Source organism: Rhinoraja longicauda, chromosome 15 (assembly GCF_053455715.1).
Source record: "Rhinoraja longicauda isolate Sanriku21f chromosome 15, sRhiLon1.1, whole genome shotgun sequence".
In the NCBI taxonomy this organism is placed as follows: Eukaryota; Metazoa; Chordata; class Chondrichthyes; order Rajiformes; family Arhynchobatidae; genus Rhinoraja; species Rhinoraja longicauda.
The window spans coordinates 47,827,220-47,850,046 of record NC_135967.1 but is presented as its reverse complement, the minus strand read 5'-3'; the positions used below and the strand labels follow the sequence as shown (position 1 = coordinate 47,850,046).

The 22,827-nt window shown below is 45.4% G+C and overlaps 1 protein-coding gene across 1 annotated transcript in view; it reads left to right on the top strand.

Moving 5' to 3' along the window:
* Nucleotides 1-1,569: 1,569 nt before the first annotated feature.
* LOC144600448 (sodium- and chloride-dependent neutral and basic amino acid transporter B(0+)-like) overlaps nucleotides 1,570-22,827 on the top strand; it is a 50,332-nt gene continuing 29,074 nt past the window's right edge. Inside the window, exons 1-4 of the mRNA XM_078412057.1 lie at nucleotides 1,570-1,602; nucleotides 7,518-7,671; nucleotides 13,048-13,179; nucleotides 19,862-20,029. Of these exons, the coding sequence (XP_078268183.1) occupies nucleotides 1,570-1,602; nucleotides 7,518-7,671; nucleotides 13,048-13,179; nucleotides 19,862-20,029 (487 nt within the window). The remainder of the gene's footprint in view (nucleotides 1,603-7,517; nucleotides 7,672-13,047; nucleotides 13,180-19,861; nucleotides 20,030-22,827) is intronic.

Sequence of the window (22,827 nt, the reverse complement as noted above, 5' to 3'; positions counted from 1 at the left end):
AGCAAGTGTTGCGAAACAGCACTTGGAGTGTGTCTGGGGAGAGAGAGAATGGGGGGGTCTGAGAATGGGGACTGGGGAGGGGGACAACAGGGGTCATTGCGGAGGTGGCTTGGTGGTGGGGGAAAGAGGGGTACTGGGAAAAGGGGAGGTCCCCCTTCACCCCTCAACCCCTTCCTCCCCCCTCCTTCCCACCTCCATCCCCACTCCCTCCCCCCCTCCTCCCCCTCCCTCCCCAACTCCCTCCCCCCTCCCTCTCCACCTCCCCGAACCCTCCCCAACTAACTCCCCCCTCCCTCCTTCCTCCATCCCTCCCTCCCCCTCCCTCCACCCTTCCATCCCTCTCCCCCTCCCCCCTCCTTCCACCCTCCCTCCCCCCTCCCGGTTACAATGGAAACCCTACGGGGACGGGCCCAACGGGGAAAGAGGGGTAGTGGGAAAAGGGGTGGTCCCCCTCCCTCCCCTTCCACCCTCCCTCCCTCCCCTCTCCCTCCCCCCTCCCCCCCTCTACTCCCCCCTCCCCTCCCCCCCTCCCTCCCTCCCTCCCCCTCCTCACCTCCCTCCTCCGTCCCTCCCCCTTTCAAAAAGTTTCAAAATTTCATTTCAAACCAAAATTTTCAAAGTGCTCTGTGTATGACATCACAATGGGGCATGCACGACCGCTCTCCTCAATTGCCCGAACATGATGGACGCCGTTAGCGAGGCCGCCGCCCGCCCCTCTTCCCTCTCCCCACTCTCCCACACCCGGGGGACACTCCAAGCAGGAGGGAGACTGATGGTCCACTTTCATTAATTGCATATTTAAAATTGACTATTGAATGAACTCAAAAACCTTGAGAAGATGAAAAGTATCCCTTTACTATATCAATAATCATGAAATTTGCAAAGAAATGTTAACATCGCATCAAGATATATTTGATGTACCATCCATTAACATGGGTTCTCATCAAATATTGGTAAAAAAATAATCAGTACTCCCTGTATTTTGCACCAGAACTTTAGACAATAGTCCCCCACATATTAATTAGCATAAATTGTTAAATTGGCCAGGAAAAGTCAACGTTACATTAACGTATAGTTGATGTACCATTGATTAATATGTATGTTCATCAACTGCACGTTAAAAAAAATGAGTGAACACTCCCCCGAATTTGGGGACATTTAAATTTGTGATCAGGGGTGTATAACCAACCAGTCTATGATAATTTTAGGTTGGCCCCACGGCTGTTGAACGAAAATCCGAAATTGAGCATATTAATTTATCAACTCGAAGCGTTGATAAAAAGAGCTCAGAACAAAAATAAATTGTAGTTAAGAAAAAACCTTGTACCAGTAAATCCTCTGTAGACCCTATGTCTGGCATGACAATAAATTAAAGCTTGGCTTGGTTTACCTTTAACTGTTTGTGTTGTCTGATTTAAGTAGTGAACTTTAACACAATATCCCAACAAATTACACCATGGCATTTATAGTTGGAGAGTTGTTCCTCCCTGGCATTCCACTAAGGCTGAGGACGTTGGCTTCTGGACATTTCTGAGGTGTCTGAAGAATCCAGTGAGAAATTTACAGCTAATGTCAAAGATGGGACAGGTGGTGCTTGATGGGGTGAGTACATCGACTGCAAATGTTGTTACTTTTATAACGGGAATTATAAACAGTTAAGATGCTTTGGCACTGAGCTGACCAAGTATTGACACGTGGTCGCACTAGACATTGAGGACTGGGCATCGTTCTGGTATTGATATTTCTAAAAGGACCTAGGACAGAAGAGGAAAAAATTACTTCTGCAAAGACGCAGAACAGTGAACAGTTCCACATTAAGAAAGTTTGGGTTTCTTACTGGGTTTCTTTGTTCTTGAAGAGAAAGCAGGAGTCTGCAGGAGGGCTGTTAGAATTAACAGTGATGTTTTATCAGTTCCCCTGAGACTTGATGAGTTTGGACATTTCACACCGGAATCAAACATCGAGCACTGACCTTGAGCCTTTGATCATTTTGGCAATCCAGAATCACTACATGCACAGAGCTATAGAAAATGTATTGAACGTGATTGTCCTTCCATAAAAACATATTGTTGATTGTCCCTCACATTGTCCCTGATATTATGTTTAAATATTTGATTATCTCTTTAGAAACATAGAAACATAGAAAATAGGTGCAGGAGTAGGCCATTCAGCCCTTCGAGCCTGCACCGCCATTCAATATGATCATGGCTGATCATCCAGCTCAGTAACCTGTACCTGCCTTCTCTCCATATTCCTTTAGCCATAAGGGCCACATCTAACTCCCTCTTAAATATAGCCAATGAACTGGCCTCAACTACCTTCTGCGGCAGAGAATTCCACAGACTCACCACTCTCTGTGTGAAGAAATGTTTTCTCATCTCGGTCCTAAAAGACTTCCCCCTTATCCTTAAGCTGTGACCCCTGGTTCTGGACTTCCCCAACATCGGGAACAATCTTCCCGCATCTAGCCTCTCCAACCCCTTAAGAATTTTATATGTTTCAATAAGATCCCCCCTCAGTCTTCTAAATTTCAGCGAGTATAAGCCCAGTCTATCCAGTCTTTCTTCATATGAAAGTCCTGCCATCCCAGGGATCAATCTGGTGAACCTTCTCTGTACTCCCTCTAAGGCTAGAATGTCTTTCCTCAGATTAGGAGACCAAAACTGTACACAATACACCAGGTGCGGTCTCACCAAGGCCCTGTACAGAACCTCCCTGCTCCTATACTCAAATCCTCTTGCTATGAATGCCAACATACCATTCGCTTTCTTCACTGCCTGCTGCACCTGCACGCTTGCTTTCAATGACTGGTGCACCATGACACCCAGGTCACATTGCATCTCCCCTTTTCCTAATTGGCCACCATTCAGGTAATACTCTGCTTTCCTGTTCTTGCCGCCAAAGTGGATAACCTCACATTTATCCACATTATATTGCATCTGCCATGCATTTGCCCACTCTCCTAATCTATCCAAGTCACTCTGCAGCCTCCTAGCATCCTCCTCGCAGCTAACACTGCCACCCAGCTTCGTGTCATCCGCAAACTTAGAGATGTTGCATTCAATTCCCTCGTCCAAATCATTAATATATATTGTAAATAACTGGGGTCCCAGCACTGAGCGGTACCCCACTAGTCACTGCCTGCCATTCCGAAAGGGACCCGTTTATTCCTACTCTTTGTTTCCTGTCCACCAACCAATTCTCTATCCACCTCAACACTGAACCCCCAATACCGTGTGCTTTAAGTTTGTACCCCTATCTCCTATGTGGGACCTTGTCGAAGGCCTTCTGAAAGTCCAGATATAACACATCGACTGGTTCTCCCTTATCCACTCTACTAGTTACATCCTCGAAAAATTCTATAAGATTCATCAGGCATGATTTGCCTTTCATAAATCCATGCTGACTTTGTCCGATGATTCCACCACTTTCCAAATATGATGCTATCACATCTTTAATAACTGACTCTAGCATTTTCCCCACTACCAATGTTAGGCTAACTGGTCTATAATTCCCCGTTTTCTCTCTCCCTCCCTTTTTAAAAAGTGGGGTTACATTAGCTACCCTCCAGTCCTCAGGAACTACTCCAGAATCTAAAGAGTTTTGAAAAATTATCACTAATGCATCCACTATTTCTGAGGCTACTTCCTTAAGCACTCTGAGATGCAGCCTATCTGGCCCTGGGGATTTATCGGCCTTTAATCCATTTAATTTACCTAACACTACTTCCCGACTAACCTGGATTACCCTCAGTTCCTCCATCTCGTTAGACCCCCGGTCCCCTGCTATTTCCGGCAGATTGTTTATGTCTTCCCTAGTGAAGACAGAACCAAAGTAGTTGTTCAATTGGTCTGCCATCTCCTTGTTCCCTATGATCAATTCACCTGTTTCCGACTGCAAGGGACCTACATTTGTCTTAACTAGTCTTTTTCTCTTCACATATCTATAAAAGCTTTTGCAGTCAGTTTTTATGTTCCCTGCCAGTTTTCTCTCATAATCTATTTTCCCTTTCCTAATTAAGCCCTTTGTCCTCCTCTGCTGGACTCTGAATTTCTCCCAGTCCTCTGGTATGATACTTTTTCTGATTAATTTATATGCTTCATCTTTTGTTTTAATACTATCCTTGATTTCCCTTGTTAGCCACGGATGCACTACCTTTCCTGGTTTGTTCTTTTGCCAAACTGGGATGAACAATTGTTGTAGTTCATCCATGCAATCTTTAAATGCCTTCCATTGCATGTCCACTGTCAACCCTTTAAGTATAAATTGCCAGTCTATCTTGGACAATTCACGTCTCATACCCTCAAAGTTACCTTTCTTTAAGTTCAGAACACTTGATTCTGAATTGACTTTGTCTCTCTCCATCCTAATGGAGAACTCCACCATATTATGGTCACTTTTGCCCAAGGGGCCTCGCACAACAAGACTGCTAACTAACCCTTCCTCATTACTCAATACCCAGTCTAGAATGGCCTGCTCTCTCGTTGGTTCCTCGACATGTTGGTTTAGAAAACCATCTCACAAACATTCCAAGAAATCCTCTTCCTCAGCACCCCTGCCAATTTGGTTCACCCAATCTATATGTAGATTGAAGTCACCCATTATAACTGCTGCACCTTTAGTGCACGCATTTCTAATTTCCTGTTTGATGCCATCCCCAACCTCACTACTGCTGTTAGGTGGCCTGTACACAACTCCCACTAGCGTTTTCTGCCCCTTAGTGTTTCGCAGCTCTACCCATATCGATTCCACATCCTCCAAGCTAATGTCCTTCCTTTCCACTGCGTTAATCTCCTCTCTAACCAGCAACGCTACCCCACCTCCTTTTCCTTTCTGTCTATCCTGCCTGAATATAGAATATCCCTGGATGTTGAGCTCCCAGCCTTGGTCACCCTGGAGCCATGTCTCCGTAATCCCAACTACATCATAATCATTAACAACTATCTCCACATTTAATTCATCCACCTTATTACGTATACTCCTTGCATTGAGACACAAAGCCTTCAGGCTTGTTTTTATAACACTCTTGCCCCTTATATAATTATGTTGCAAAGTGGTCCTTTTTGATTTTTGCCCTGGATTTGTCTGCCTGCCACTTTTACTTTTCACCTTGTTATCTATTATTTCTACCCTCATTTTATACCCCTCTGTCTCTCTTCTCATGCTCCCATCCCCCTGCCATATTAGTTTAAATCCTCCCCGACAGCGCTAGCAAACACTCCCCCAAGGACATTGGTTCCATTCCAGCTCGGGTGCAGACCGTCCTGCTTGTAACGGTCCCACCTCCCCCAGAACTGGTTCCAATGTCCCAGAAATTCGAATCCCTCCCCCTTGCAGCATTTTTCAAGCCACGTATTCATCTGAAATATCCTCCTATTTCTACTCTGACTAGCACGTGGCACTGGTAGTAATCCAGAGATTATTACCTTTGAGGGCCTACTTTTTAGTTTATCTCCTAGCTTCCTAAATTCACCTTGTAGGACCTCATCCCGTTTTTTACCTATATCGTTGGTGCCAATGTGCACCACGACAACTGGCTGCTCACCCTCCCCCTCCAGAATGTTCTGCAGCCGCTCTGAGACATCCCTGACCCTTGCACCAGGGAGGCAACATACCATCCTGGAGTCTCGTTTGCGGCCGCAGAAACTCCTATCTATTCCCCTTACAATCGAATCCCCTATCACTATAGCCCTTCCACTCTTTTTCCTCCATCTTTCTAAATGGATTCTTGCATTTTCCTAATGGTAAGTGTTTGTCACCTGCATCTCTCCTTTCTTGAATAAGGGTGTTGCTGGGTCCCTACCAGTATTCAGGGAACTCTGGAAGATCACAAGCAATTAACTCACCATCTTAGAAGTCACTTCCTTGAAGACCTGCAGCTTTAGTTTTCAGATCCAGGGGACTTGTCAGCCTTTAATTCCATCACTTTTTCTCTGGTAATCGTAACTGTGTTAAGTTCCTCCGTCCTTGACCCTCCACATTTTATACTGGCATTTCACACTGTGAATGGTTCGAATATAATCATGTATTGCCTTTCCGCTGATTAGTTAACACGCAACAAAAACTTTTCACTGTATCTCTGTAGACATGACAATAAACCAAACTAAACTAACAGAACAATTGAATGTTTTTTAGTTTCACCTGCTGTGAAGAAGTACAAAATGTTTAGTTCATAAGTTTTAGGAGCAGAATTAGGCCACTCAGCCCATCGAGTCTATTCCGCCATTCAATCATGGCTGATCTTCTGTATCTTTCCCTCTCAACCCAATTTTCCTACCCATTACCATTGACACCCTTACTAATGAAGAACCTGTCTATCTCTCTTTTAAAAATACCCCTAAACAGCCTTCACAGCTGTCTGTGACATTGAAGTCCACAGATTCACCACCCTCTGGCTGAAGAAATTCCTCATCTCCTTTCCGCGGGTACATCCTTTTATTCAGCAGGCATGTGAGTGAGGTAAAAAAAAAGAAGAAAAGAGCCGAGCGTTTGCGCGAGGCGTACAACGGGGGTAAAAAAATCTGATTTTTTTGGAAAATTTACACACAAAATTACCTGTTTCGAGCCTCTTTTAGTGCATTTCAAAGTAAACACAGACATTACAAAATGATGTGAATATGTCACTGTACACTAATACTATTTCGAAGTAAATTCGCACATTAATTGATAATCAACCCAAAAGGGTGGTAACTGGCTTTTCTGCTTGTTTTATATGTTAACCCTAATTAATTTAGTTATATAATCTTGCACATAAATTTACTATTTACTCATTACAGTTCCACCACTGATTTTCTGGCACTCTTGGTTCCAGAGCTTTGCTGGTTTATCCAGCCGGCCAAGGAAGTCGCTTGGCGATGGGGATAGATTTGCTGGCTCCAGCTGGGCTGGAGTTCCAGAGCCCCGGCCGCAGGTTGCAAATTCAACCCACCAATCGGCCGTGGAAGTCCCAGTGAGGTCGACATTGGCTGCCTTGCCCAGCCTAGGTGCCATATTTGTGGGGAGACTTCCAGGGCACGGGGGATTTCTCGCGGAACCTCTAGCGACCTCTAATGTTCATTACAAGTCTATACATTGGGTTTTTTTCTTTCGTTTTTTTTCGATCTGATTTCTCCATTTATTTGGCAAAGTGAAAAACATGGAAAATGGATTTTTAAAATGCAGAAATCCTCGGAAAAGCAGAAAATTCACATGTCTGTATTCTGAGACTTTGCCCTCTGGTCCTAGATTCTCCCACTAGTGGAAACATCCTTTCCACATCCACTCTATCCAGGCCTTTTATTATTTAAATGTTCATTTGTTTGAGATCTCTGTCATTACCAGTATTTCTCATTATTGATTTACAATCTCAGCCTCTAAAGGAGCAGCATGTGGGGCTCGGGATGTTTACAACTTACCATCTGATTGCTGCTAAACTGAGAATAGCTCAGTGTGTGGACGGTGGTGGGTGGGAACTGTTCTCATTGCTTGAGGTCTGACAAGGTGAAACTTCCGCGATTCCATTGTCTGTTTCTCCCCAGTCTGTCGCCGATGGACACGTGGGTGAAAGTGATGAGAACGTGGAGCGAGGCAACTGGTCCTCGAAGACCGACTACCTGCTCTCATTGATCGGCTATTCTGTGGGTCTGGCCAATGTCTGGAGATTCCCTTTCCTGGTGTACAAGAACGGAGGAGGTACTGTAGAGTTTCCACAATGCACAAACGGGAAAGGCAGAGATCAAGTCAACAATTCATTGATTTATAAATAGCATTAAATTCAAACATAAATTTATTATGCAGGGTAAAAGTGCGGTTTCAATAATGTTGATAAAAATCTCACAACTTTAAACCGTACATTTTTCTTGCAATGTATATGATTAGACACCTGGCTATTGATATTAAAGACATCTTTGTAGCTTATTTTAAACCTTTGTTTAATGCTCTAATGTAAATAAGGATGAGGATGTTTTTGGATGTTTTAACCTAGGGTTTATTGTAATGCCCACCATAGTTATTCATGGGTCCTGACAGGACTGCAAACCCCAATCGGAAGCAATTGTCCAAGGAACTGCTAAACAGTTTTTTACATGGAGCTTCTCCTGTTCAGTGGGTAAATGGTCCTGTTTCGATTTTTCACAAGGTAGGCTGCTCTGTATGAGGTGTGGATTGTGCAGCTTCTTGGTCTTAGAGGGCAGCTTTCCTGCACTTCTCATTGAAGCAGGGTTGGTCACCTAGCTTGGTGGAAGTGAGGTATAAACCAGACCATGAACTCTATCCAAAACCCCTGAAATTGCAGAGTTGTAGATGGAGTTCGGATCATCATGCAAACCATGACTCCATTGACTCCATCTACACCACGCTGCCTCAGCAAGGCCACCAGCATTATCAAGGACCAGTCTCACCCTAGTCACTCTCACTTCTCCCCTCTCCTATCAGGTACAAACAAAAGTTTTGCGTGTAAGTCAAGAAGTGATGAGACAGATTTATAGGAATTTGCTTAGTCCGCATTTGGAGTATTGTGTGTCGTTCTGGTCATCCCAATAAAGGGAAGAATGAGGACGCTTTGGAAATGGTGCAGAGGAGGTTTAGCAGAATGGCACCTGGTTAGGGGATTATTAATTACAAGGAGAGTTTTGACAGACTTGGATTGTTCTCACTGGAATGCTGGAGGTTGAGGGGAGAACTGATAGAAGTATATAAAATTATGAGAGGCACAGGTAGACATTTTTCCCATGATGGAAATGTCAAAGACTAGAGGGCATAGCTTTGAGGTGAGAGAGGCAAAGTTTAAAGGTGATGTATGGAGCAAGTTTTTTTTCAAAGAGAGTGGTGTGTGCCTGGAATGTGCTGATAGGACTGGTGGTGGAGGCAGATATAATAGTGGCATTTAAGAGGCTTCTGGATAGACACATGGATATGGATTATGTGTAGACGGATAAGAGTTGATCTTGGCATCATGTTCAGCATAGACATTTCTGGGCGAAGGGCCTATTCATGTGCTGTACTATTCTATATTATACATGTCTTGCTCTTTGGCATTCTAGAACATTTATATTTTTAGACACACCTGACAGATATTCAGTCTTTATAAAATGTCATCTTCACTCCCAAATTGTGTTGACCATTTATCATATCATCATATATATACAGCCGGAAACAGGCCTTTTCGGCCCACCAAGTCCGTGCCGCCCAGCGATCCCCGTACATTAACACTATCCTACACCCACTAGGGACAATTTTTACATTTACCCAGCCAATTAACCTACATACCTGTACGTCTTTGGAGTGTGGGAGGAAACCGAAGATCTCGGAGAAAACCCACGCAGGTCACGGGGAGAACGTACAAACTCCATACAGACGGCGCCCGTAGTCAGGATCGAACCTGGGTCTCAGGCGCTGCATTCGCTGTAAGGCAGCAACTCTACCATCGCGCCACTGTGCCGCACATTAATCTGTTTTCAGTTTGGGTGAAACCAGGGGTGTCAATGTGCACTTCATCATGTAAATAGCAAGATCGCCCGATAGATTGCCAACACTGGACTGGAAACTTAATTTGAATTTCATTTGCCAGAACAGCTGTCAGGTCTCAGTGTAACATTGCATTGGAGAATTATACTTTATTAATCTGTATTAAACTTAATTATTAAATACTATATTCAACATGTATGGATTAAATAACTATCACCATTCTGCCCAACTTTCCACCCGATCCACATCCCACTGTATCCTTAAACAACCTTCTTTGCTACTCCTTATGACTCCACCAATTTTCATGTTGTCTGCAAACTTACCAAACATAGTCCTTATATCTCCTACAAGTCAATAGGCTGGTTAGTCTGACTTTGGTGGTTGGTAAGATTTTCGAGTCCATTATAAAGGATGAGGTTACGGAGTACTTAAAAGTTCATGATAAAGTTGGCCGAAGTCAGCATGGCTTTGTGAAGGAGAGGTCTTGCTTTACAAATTTGCTGGAATTCTCTGAAGAAGTAAATAGCAGGACAGACATAGGAGAGTCAGTAGATGTTGTTTACTTAAATTTTCAGAAAGCCTTTGATCAGGTGCCACATGTTAGGCTGCTTAGGAAGATGAGAGCCCACGGTATCAAAGGGCAGATACGAGCATGGACAGCAGGTTGGCAGACGAGAAGGAGTGGCAATAATGGGGGCTTTTTCTGGTTGGCTGCCAGTGACTAGTGGAGTTCTGCAAGGGTCAGTGCTGGGGCTGCTATTCTTCACGTTGTATATTAATGATTTGGACGAGGGGATTTAAGGCTCTGTTGCAAAGTTTGGGGATGATACGAAAATAGGTGGAGGGGCAGGTAGTGTAGAGAAAGCAGGGACTCTGCAGGACTTGGACAGGTTGGGAGAGTGGACAGAGAAGTGGCAGATGGAATATAATGTAGCAAAGTGTGGAGTCATGCATTTTGTTAGTAGGAATAAAGGCATAGTCTATTTTCTAAATGGGGTGAGAATCCAGAAATCGGAGGTGCAAAGGGACTTGGGAGTGCTGGTGCAGGATTCCCCAAAAAATCATCTGCAAGTCAAATTGGTAGTAAAGAAAGCAAACTCAATGCTAGCATTTATTTGAAGAGGGCTTGTATACAAAACAGGGATGAAATATTGAGGCTCTATAGGGGGCTGGTTAGACTGCATTTGGAATATTTTGTGAGCAATTTTGGGCACCATATCTGAGGAAGGATGTGCTGACTCTGGAGAGGGTCCAGAGGAAGTTTACAAGAATGATCCCAGGAATGAGTAGGTTAACCTATGATGAGCGTTTGTCGACACTGGGCCTGTACTCGCTGGAGTTTAGAAGAATGAGGGGGGAACTCATTGCAACTTACTGAATAGTGAAAGGCTTGAATAGAGTGGATGTGGAGAGGATGTTTCCACTAGTGGGAGAGTCTAGGACTACATGTCATAGCCTCGGAATTAAAGGACGTGCTTTTAGATAGGAGATGAGGAAAAATTTATTTATTCAGAGGGTGGTGAATCTGTGGAACTTTGCCGCAGAAGGCTGTGGAGGCCGTCAGTGGATATTTTTAACGCAGAGATAGAAAGATTCTTGATTAGTACAGGTGTCAGAGGTTATGGGGAGAAGGCAGGAGAATGGGGTTCGGATGGAGAGATAGATCAACCATGAATGAATGGCGGAGTGGACTTGATGCACCGAATGACCCAATTTTACTTTTATTCTTTATGACCTTAATTATATAATACAAGCTAATTAAATCTTATAATCAAAAATCCCAGCACTAATTTTGCTGTACACCACTTGTTACAGATTTCCAGTTAGTGAAACACCCATCCACTGCCACCCTCTCATTAAGCCAACTTTGGATAAGAAAATAACTGCAGATGCTGGTACAAATCGATTTATTCACAAAATGCTGGAGTAACTCAGCAGGTCAGGCAGCATCTCGGGAGAGAAGGAATGGGTGACGTTTCGGGTCGAGACCCTTCTTCAGACTGATGTCAGGGGGGAGGGACAAAGGAAGGATATAGGTGGAGACAGGAAGATAGAGGGAGATCTGGGAAGGAGGAGGGGAAGGGAGGGACAGAGGAACTATCTAAAGTTGGAGAAGTCGATGTTCATACATACCACTGACTCGCACAGCTATCTGGACTACACTTCTTCCCACCCGGTCCCCAGCAAAAAGTCTATCCCCTACTCCCAATTCCTCCGTCTACGCCGCATCTGCGCCCGGGATGAGGTGTTTCACACTAGGGCTTCCGAGATGTCCTCGTTCTTCAGGAAACGGGGCTTCCCCTCCTCCATTATAGATGAGGCTCTCACTAGGGTCTCTTCTACATCCCGCAGCTCCGCTCTTGCTCCCCCTCCCGCCACTCGCAACAAGGACAGAATCCCCCTCGTTCTCACCTTCCACCCCACCAGCCAGCGGATCCAACATATCATCCACCAACATTTCCGTCACCTACAACGGGACCCTACCACTGGCCATATCTTCCCATCCCCTCCCCTCTCTGCATTCCGCAGAGACCGTTCCCTCCATAACTCCCTGGTCCACTCGTGCTTTCCTACCCAAACCACCCCAACCCCGGGCACTTTCCCCTGCAACCGCACGAGATGCAACACCTGTCCCTTTACCTCCCCCCTCAACTCTATCCAAGGACCCAAACAGTCTTTCCAGGTGAGACAAAGGTTCACCTGCACCTCCTCCAACCTCATCTATTGCATCCGCTGCTCTAGATGTCAACTTATTTACATCGGCGAAACCAAGCGCAGGCTCGGCGATCGCTTCGCTGAACACCTGCGCTCGGTCCGCATTAACCAAACTGATCTCCCGGTGGCCGAGCACTTCAACTCCTCCTCCCATTCCCAGTCTGACCTTTCTGTCATGGGCCTCCTCCAGTGTCATAGTGAGGCCCACCGGAAATTGGAGGAACAGCACCTCATATTTCGCCTGGGCAGTTTGCAGCCCAGTGGTATGAACATCGACTTCTCCAACTTTAGATAGTTCCTCTGTCCCTCCCTTCCCCTCCTCCTTCCCAGATCTCCCTCTATCTTCTTGTCTCCATCTATATCCTTCCTTTGTCCCGCCCCCTTGACATCAGTCTGAAGAAGGGTCTCGACCCGAAACGTCACCCATTCCTTCTCTCCCGAGATGCTGCCTGACCTGCTAAGTTACTCCAGCATTTTGTGAATAAGCCAACTTTGGATCCAGCTTACCAGCATGCCTCAGATTCTTGAGCTTTAACTTTCTGGGCCATCTTACCGTGTGGGACTATATTAATGTTACTATTTTAATGGAATGTTACTTCTGTTAACCTATTTAGGGCCATGGCATGGTCTCAGTTCACAGAGACTGAAGATAAATAGATTTCCTCTCACAGGATTGATGTCTCAGTTGTGGGGATGAGTGGTAGGCAGCTGGTTACACAGAAGGTTGGGTGGAGAGGAAGATTGTTGAATCTACCAGCAAAGTATATATTTGTTGAGAATCAGGAGTTATTGATAAGAATATCAGTGTGATGGGAAAAGATGGTCATGTTAGAGGTACACATTTGTCTCAGCTAATTTTGTTCTCAAATGCCGTTGTTATTTTTTCAGCTGCATTTCTTATTCCCTACTTACTAATGCTGGTGCTGGTTGGGATCCCGGTATTTTTCTTGGAATCGGCCTTTGGGCAGTTTGCCAGCCGTGGACCCATTGCAGTGTGGAAAGCCGTGCCAATGTTACAAGGTGAATGCTTGTTCAATGACATCAATTTGATATCTGTGTCTATGAATGTGCGAAATATTTGTGCATCGGCTTTGTTTTTCTTGTTACGTGCTGGTTTGAACCAGTTTTGGTTCAAATGACAGATACAAGCAATGACGAGACAAACACAGCGTGCAACTTGCTGCTATTCCTTGTTTTAAAATTATCCAGGAATGGACCCAAGACCAGGAAGTCTTGCCGCCTGGAAACAGCTCCACCCTAATTTTTTCACCCAGAGAGTTGTGAATTTGTGGAATTCTCTGCCACAGAAGGCAGTGGAAGCCAATTCACTGGATGAATTTAAAAGAGAGTTCGATAGAGCTCTAGGGGCTAGTGCAATCAAGGGATATGGGGAGCAGGCAGGCACAGGTTACTGATTGTGTTTGATCAGCCATGATCACAATGAATGGCGGTGCTGGCTTGAAGGGCCAAATGGCCTCCTCCTCCACCTATTTTCTATGTTTCTCACCCTGCACTAAATCACTTGGAAACTTTCCAAAGCCCTTTAAAGATATTAGAGTTTCAAAAAATATAACTTTTTCTCTAAACTAACTATATCTTGAACACCATTACATGAGGATTCAAGTAAATTCAATTAATTGAAAAATGCAAGTGACCTCGCACTAACCCTGGTCCTGGGTCCTTCAGTTAGTTCTGTGGTTGCCCAAACTTGGATTATTTTCTCTGTAGCGTTCGAGACTGATGATGACCTAAGATAAGATAAGTTTATTTGTCATTCCACACCTTACAGATCATGCAACGAATGGGACGAAACAGAGTGCCTGCGGGAACCATAGTGCAATACAAATGCAAAACATATAGACAGGGGATGACAGTGCAGTACAATACGATACAGTACAATACAATTAGACAGTGCAATACAATACATATAGATTAGGGGATTAAAGCATGTAAACGGTAAAAGGTAAAGCATTTAACCTAGAGATTAAAGCAGCTAAACGGTGAATTTAAAACCATCAGTGAGAGCAGGTAAATTATTGATTGCACATTAAATGAGATTATAAAGTGCAGAGTGCTAGGTGAGGTGCTAACACCCTCCCCCCACCCCCCCCCCCCCACCCTGAGTCAGGTGGGGCAGTTCAGTACACGAACAGCCTGAGGGAAAAAGCTGTTCCTGAACCTGGTGGTTCTGCAGCTAATGCCCCTCAGCCTTCTTCCAGGAAGGCAGCGGGTCAAATAGACCTTGGAAGAGGTGAGAGGAGTCCCTCATGATGCTGCAGGCTTTACTTTTGCACCTTCCTCTGTAAATGTCACTGATGGCAGGGAATCTGGTCGCAGTGATGTGCTGGGCTGTCTTCACAACATTCTGCAGGGCCTTCCTGCCTGCAGTTGAACAGGTCCCATGCCAGACAGGTCAAGTCAAAATGGACTCGATGGTGCATCTATAGAACCTGGAGAGAATGGATGTACCCAGATCAACTCTCTTTAGCCTCCTTTGGAAGTACAGGCATGGTTGAGCCTTCTTCACTGAGGAGGAGGTGTTCTGACTCCAGGAGAGATTGTCTGTGATGTGCACTCCCAGGAACTTGAAACTGTGCACTGTCTCCACAGTTCTGTCGTCGACCTGCAGGGGGGGAGTGAGTTGTTCCAGCCCTTCTGAAGTTGACATTCATCTCCTTCGCCTTGTCGACATTCAGAGAGAGGTTGTTGCCTCTGCACCAGATCTCAAGCTGCCTCACCTCTTCCCTGTAGGCGGATTCATCGCCGTTGGTGATGAGCCCCACGACTGTGGTGTCATCCGCGTATTTGATGATGTGGTCGGCCTGGTGCATGGCGGCACAGTCGTGGGTCAGCAGTGTAAACAGAAGTGGGCTCAGCCCACAGCCCTGGGGGGCTCCGGTGTACACAGTGGCACTGAGAGATGACCAAGTCTGGACTCTGACCATCTGTGTCCTGTTACTTAGAAAGTCCAAAATCCAATTGCACATTGAGGTGCTCAGATCAAGAGAGCAAGCTTACTTATCAGGGTCTGGGGGATGATGGTGTTAAGCGCTGAGCTAAAGTTGATGAACAGCAGACGTGCATAGGTGTTTTCATTCTCTATGTGAGACAGGACTAGATGGGTGGGCAGAAGTGATTGCATCCTCAGTGGAGCGGTTCTGCCTGTATGCATATTGGTGGGGGTCCAGTGTGTTTGGGATGGAGGCGTTAATGTGTGCCTTGACCAGCCGCTGGAAACACTTCATAACGACCGAAGTCAGTGCCATGGGGCGGCAGTCATTGAGGCATGTTACGGGGGATTTCTTGGGTACTGGGATGATGGTAGCAGATTTGAAGCACGAGGGAACAACAGCTCGGGTCAGGGAGATGTTGAAAATGTCCGTTAGCACATCTGTCAGCTGGTGGGCCACTCTTTGAGCACGCGACTGGGGATGTTATCTGGGCCGGCAGCTTTGTGTGGGTTCACCCTCAGCAGGGTTCTCCTCACATCATTTGTTGTAACAGACAGTACCTGGTCGCCTGGGGGGGAGAGTGGTCTTCAGGGCTGGCTTATTGTTGGTGGCTTCAAAGTGTGTGTAGAAAGAATTTAGTGTGTCTGGGAGGGAGCTATCGTCATCTGTACAGGCATCAGGGCTATTTTTCTTGTAGTTGGCCATTGTTTGAATGCCCTGCCACATGCGTCGAGGGTCATCCTGCTGAAAGTCATCTTGTGATCTTATGAAGTATCTAAATTCATGAGAGATATGGATAACTGTTAGTTAACTGACATGCTTGCTATTCTGATGCAGTTGCATTTCACAGCTCTGACATTCCTTTGGTTGAGTTATTTCCCTCCTACACCCCTCATTAATGATTTATCCTCATGCCAACCATGACCGCATTCTATTCCTTTGTCCTGCCTTTCCATTTGTACTGTCCAACACTCCCCAACCTTTCCTCAATTTAAATCTAACTTCTTTCCAATAATACGTACATTGTGCTCTCCAATTTTGGATAATAACCCACCCCTCTCACCCGTCTTTTTCTCCCCTCTCTTTCCCATGCATTACCTGGATGCACATCCATTTCCCCTTCCCTCAGTATCCTTCCACCTATATCCCCTCTGGCTTCACACTTCACCCTTCTCTCCTTATCTTAGAGTCTTTTGTCTTCTCTCAACTCTGCCTGTGTTCACCCATCTGCTAATCAAACCCCTCTCTCCTGTATCTACCAATCATTTGACAGGCTTTGTCCCACCCCACCTCTTTTCACCTTTCTCCCCCGTATTACAATCAGTCTGAAGAAAGGTCCTGACCTGAAATGTCACCTGATCACATACTCCAGAGATGCTGCCTGACCCGCTGAGGTACTTCAGCAGTTGATGTCTATTTTTGTCGTTCAATAGTCCAATAATGCTTTATTTGTCACATATGTATCTGCGCAGTGAAATTGCTTTTGCATATAGAACACATGCAGGCATCGCCATTATTTAAAGCCTAAAGTCAGGTCGTCCCACGCGCTCCATGTACTGGAGCAATTCCCGCAAATCAACATCCCTCTCCTCTTCTACTCCGGCCATCTTTGTGCCCTGGGAACGCCTTCTGCCTACCTACCTTGATGGCTCCGGAGCCATCACCCCGGTTCACCCTCCTACTGATCCACTCCTAGTGCCCAACGTGTCCAGTTCCCTCCCGGTGATGTTGTCAGACGAGCCTTCGGGTGGGTTTCCGATCCCGATGAGCTTTCTGGTGTGCTCCGACGAGCCTTCAGGTACGTTACCGGTCCTGCCGATTGATGTGCCTTTGGGCTGGCCCCCGGTAACGCCGTCTCAGCTTTGGAGTGGGCCCAGACAACTCTAAGCGATTTGGAATTTCTTCACTGTCTTTCCCAGTTCTGATGAAGGGTATTTGATTCAAAATAATACCTCTGCTTCTCTTTCTACAGATGCTGCCTAATCTGACGTGAGCATTTTCTGTTTTTAATTTAGACTTCCAACGTCTAGTGTTTCTAGTGTGATTTTCAATCTACCAACTGGTTGGGATGTGGGAAATAATGGAGCACCCATGGAAACCCTCGCAGTCACAAGTTAACAGGGAAACTCCGCACCGCCCACATTGGAGACCAGGTCTGAACCTAGGTTACTGGAGCTGTGAAACAGCAGAACTACCACCTGCACCATTCTCCACCTGTGCCCGTGAAAACTCTGATGAGATAGAATTTTGGGCTCTTCGTCCTAACTCATTTCAGATTCATAAGATCATAAGACATAGGAGCAATTCAGCCGATTGAGTCTGCTCTGCCATTCGATCATGCCTGATCTTTTTTTCCTTCTCAACCCCATTCTCCTGCCTTCTCCCCGGAGTCTTTGACGCCTTTACTAATCAAAAACCAATAAAAGTCTGCTTTAAAAATAACCAATGACTTGGACTCCACAGCCTTGCTGTGGCAATGAATTCCACAGATTCATCACCCTCTGGCTAGAAATTCTTCCTCATCTCCATTCTAAAGGTACATCCTTTTATTCTGAGGCTGTGGCCTCTGGTCCCAGACTCTCTCACTAGTGGAAACATCCTCTCCGCATCCACTCTATCCAGGTCTTTAATTATTCAGTTGGTTTTAATGAGTTTCCCTCTATTCCTTCTAAACTCTAAGCAGTACAGACCCAGAGCCCTGAAATGCCCCTCATACGTAATGAGATTCATTGCTGTTCAATTGGAATTCTTGATTTTGGGTGTCTTGATCGCTTTTACAATGTTCCAAAACACCTTTAAATATTTATGCGGGTTTATCCTTGAATATTGCAACAGAGTTTATTTTGCTGAATCTTACATCATCCCTATAAAGTTATTCTGGCAGTTTGGAACTATGGTGTAAATCTTGGCTCACCTACTCAAAGTTAACATCAAATGACTAAAAAGACATTTGGACAGGTATATGGATAGAAGCATAGAAACAGAAGCATAGAAAAATAGGTGCAAGAGTGGGCCATTTGGCCCTTCGAGCAAGCATCGCCATTCAGTATGATCATGGCTGATCATCTAAAATCAGTACCCCATTCTGGCTTTTTCCCCAACTACCTTGATTTTTTCAGCCCCAAGAGCTAAATCTAACTCTCTCTTGAAAACATCCAGTGAATTGACCACTGCCTTCTGTGGCAGAGAATTCAACTGATTCACAACTCTCTGGATGAACTATCTACCTCTTTGATGTCCCTCGAACCATCCTTGACCGGACTTTGCTGGCCCCACCTTGCACCAAACATCATTCCCTCATCATGCATCCACACACTTTAAATGGATCGATTGTAATCATGTATTGTCTCTCTGCTGACTGGCCAGCACACAACAAAAGCTCTCCATTGCACCACTGCACACATGACAACAAACCAAAATGAACTGAATTGCATCTTCTGTAGACTCTCTGGTTAATGATACTTCCAGAAAACAATGGATCGGATGGAAGTTACGGGGAGTAATTGGTAACGCATTGGACATCTGTATAAAATATGGAAATGTTTAGATGGATGTGGGCCATAAGCAGGTAGGTGGGACAAGTGGAGACAGGGCATCTTGGTCCTCATGGACATTAGGCTGGAGGCTTTGTTTCTGTGCTTTATGACTCCATTGCTCTATGTAGACACAAGAGACCGTGGAAGCTGGAATCTTGAACAAACGCTGAAGGTACACAGCTGGTCAGTCAGCAACTGTGGAGGGAAATGGACAGATGACGTTTTTGGGTCAAAACCTTTCTTCAGACCGAAGATTTTAGTCTGACGAAAGGTCCTGACCCAAGATCATCTGTCCATTTCCCTGCAGATACTGCCTGACGCACTGAGTTCCTCCAACACTTTGACACTTTGATTTTAACATCAAATGTAAGCATGTACTTGATGTCTGAGCTAAAGTGACTCCGGGCAGTGTGATTTCCTGCAGTTGTGGTCATCTGGGACATTTCTACAATTAAGAAGGGCTCCTTGTAAAAAATGGCGACTGTTCATCCAACCAACTGAACTCATAGGGAAGAATTAGTCAGTTTACTTACTATGTAAGTAACTTCATTACTTCAAACTTAATAACGAGAAGATTTCAGTATAGGAGTAAAGAGGTTCTTCTGCAGTTGTATAGGGCCCTGGTAAGAACAAATCCGGAGTATTGTGTACAGTTTTGGTCTCCTAATTTGAGGAAGGACATCCTTGTAATTGAGGCAGTGCAGCGTAGGTTCACAAGACTGATCCCTGGGATGGTGGGACTGTCATATGAGGAAAGATTGAAAAGACTAGGCTTGTATTCACTGGAGTTTAGAAGGATGAGAGGGAATCTTATAGAGACATAAAATTATAAAAGGACTGGATAAGCTAGATACAGGAAAAATGTTCCCAATGTTGGGAGTCCAGAACCAGGGGGCACAGTCTTAGAATAAAGGGGAGGCCATTTAAAACTGAGGTGAGAAGGAATTTTTTCACCCAGAGAGTTGTGAATTTGTGGAATTCGCTGCCACAGAGGGCAGTGGAGGCCAAATCACTGAATGAATTTAAGAGAGAGTTAGATAGAGCACTAGGGGCTAGTGGAATCAAGAGACATGGGGAGAAGTTGGGCACAGGTTACTGATTGTGGATGATAAGCCATGATCACAATGAATGGTGGTGCTGGCTCGAAGGGCCGAATGGCCTCCTCCTGCACCTATTTTCTATGTTTCTACGTAACTGCTTGTTTCTTAATTTAAGGTGTGGGGATCACTATGAACTTTCTATCAGCGATTTCTGCGATTTCCTACAACTGCATCATCGCCTACAGCCTGTTCTACCTGTTTGCCTCCTTCCAATCCCCCCTGCCCTGGTCAGACTGCTTCAGCTGGTGGGGTCCGGATGAAACCTGCAGTCGGACACCCAGAGGTACCGTTTTGTGTAATGTCTGTACAATAAATATTCAACTTTTACTCTATCAGTCTGAGTGATTGACAAGATGGAGACTGAATCAGACTGGGGCTGTGGGTGATGTATGACCTTGTTACACAGACTGGGGCTGTGGGTGATGCTTGACTTCAAAATTCAACCCCCACTGTAATCAATAGAAATTCAATTGCGGTGACCAGTGGGAGCAAGGCTCTGTGCTGGGACCCCAGTTATTTACAATATATATTAATGATTTAGACGAGGAAATTAAATGTAACATCTCCAAGTTTACGGATGGCACAAAGCTGGGTGGCAGTGTGAGCTGTGAGGAGGATGCTATGAGGCTGCAGGGTGACTTGGATAGGTTGGGTGAGTGCGCAGATGCATGGCAGATGCAGTATAATGTGTATAAATGTGAGGTTATCCACTTTGGTGGCATGAACAGGAAGACAGATTATTATCTGAATGGTGTCAGATTAGGAAAAGGGGACATGTAACGAGACCTGGGTGTGCTTGTACATGAGTCACTGAAAGTAAGCATGCAGGTACAGCAGGCAGTGAAGAAAGCCAATGGCATGTTGGCCTTCATTGCGAGACGATTTGAGTTTCGGAGCAAGGAGGTCCTACTGCAATTGTACAAGGCCCTGGTGAGACTGCACCTGGAGTATTGTGTGCAGTTTTGAGGAAGGACATTATTGCTATTGAGGGAGTGCTGCGTAGGTTCACCAGGTTAATTCCCTTGATGGCGGGACTGACATATGATGAGAGAATGGGTCGACTGGGCTTGTATTCACTGGAATTTAGAAGGATGAGAGGAGATCTTATAGAAACATATAAAATTCTTAAGGGAATGGACAGGCTAGATGCAGGAAAAATGTTCCCGATGTTGGGGGAGTCCAGAACCAGGGGTCACAGTTTAATAATCAGGGGTAGGCCATTTAGGACTGAGATGAGGAAAAACTTTTTCACCCAGAGAGTTGTGAATCTGGAATTCTCTGCCACAGAAAGCAGTGGAGACCACTTCACTGGAGGTTTTCAAGAGAGAGTTAAATTTAGCTCTTGGGGCTAATGAAATCAAGGCACATTAGGGAAAAGCAGGAACGGGGTACTGATTTTGGATGATCAGCCATGATCATATTGAATTCAGGTGCTGGCTCAAAGGGCCGAATGGCCTACTCCTGCACCTATTTTCTATGTTTGTTCACGTTTATTCGACACAGAGGTCCAGACGATCTATCACAATTCATACAGCCACTGTTGTGCCCTTTTGTATTATTACATGTATTATCCAATCTTAAGATTTTTCATCACAGATAGTATTTTCATGACCAATCTGCACTTAGCTTTTACTTCTTTTACGACCAGAGATGATACCCCTGCTCCTGGTCAGTATCTGATCGCAACAAAACATTTCTTCCCTTCTTCTTATGGACGTTAATTGCATTAAGAATAACCCTGTGGTTTCCTCATGTCTTAGAAAACATTCCATTTGGCATCAACAGGTCCATCCCAGTCTGCTAACACAATGTCAAGAATTAGTCCAGAGCTGTTTCATTGGACTGAGGCATTCATTCTTGTACCAAACGTTTTACCAATGCACCAACATTCCAACTGCCATTATAATATAGGAATAGGAATACTTTGTCACATGTGACTAGGCACAGTGAGATTCTTTGCAAATAGCAGCCAACTGCGGCGCTGACAAAGTTACGAAGCATGCCGGCTCCCCCTTTTGTTCCCCCCCCCCCCCCCACCACAGCGGTTCCCCCACTCCGGATCCTTCATTGTTTCCCCCCTCCCTCACAGTGGTCCTCCACGCTCTCATCGACTGTCAACCCACGAGGTTTCACCGCCGTCGCCAAGGCCTCACTGCTGCCGACGCTTCTGTGGTGCGGACCTGGGCCCCAGCCGCGGGCTCCATTGGGCCCTTCACCTGACCCTGGCTTGTACGCGGCGATCCGGGAAGCATCGAGACCGCGGCGCCTCGATAAAGGTTTCCCGCCGCGGTCCTTGTCCACAGCCACGGCCCCACCATCGGGAAACCCTCAAGTTTGACCTTATACTGCAGGAGCTTTGGCTTTTGTCTGGCATTAAGTTGTGAAAAATCTTATGCTTACTGGGAGTACCAGCATTATAGGGCCCTTGCACGGTAGGTCATAAGGTCAAAGGGTGTGACTCAAGGAGTCGCTCAAGCGTTCTGGAGGACAAGCAAGCCTCCGGCATACACGCGCCACACGTACATCCCTTTGAGTTACTCCAGCATTTTGTCCACCTTCAATTTATACCAGCATCTGCACTACTTTCCTACACATTTTCTCCGTTCCACTGCAAAATCTCCTCAAGGTATGAATACTTTGAAGCAGTTCTCCTCCTCTCTCCGACGAGCGTTCAGCACATCCTCTCTCACTGCTCCCCCTCTGTGATTCTGTTATATTACTTTGTCAGGCCAAACCCTTGGCCATCCTTTTCTCTTTAACTTCATCCAGCCTGGCTACACTCCCTGTCTCCATTGTCTTCCAATTCCAGCATTTAAGTGAGCCGATTTAAATCCCCACCACTGGTATCCATAACCTTAAAGGAATATCTTTTGAAATCTAACCTGAGCCACTGCAATTGGTCTCCTGTGTACCAAAACACGAAAAAGGAACTGTAAAATATAAGTAAGCTATTTTTTCATTAAGCCCTAAGGAAAGACCAAAGTGCTGGAGTAACTCAGCAAGTCAGGCAGGGATAACATGAACAGGTGATATTTTGAGCTGGGATCCTTCTTCAGATCAGTCTAAAGAAGGGTTCCAACC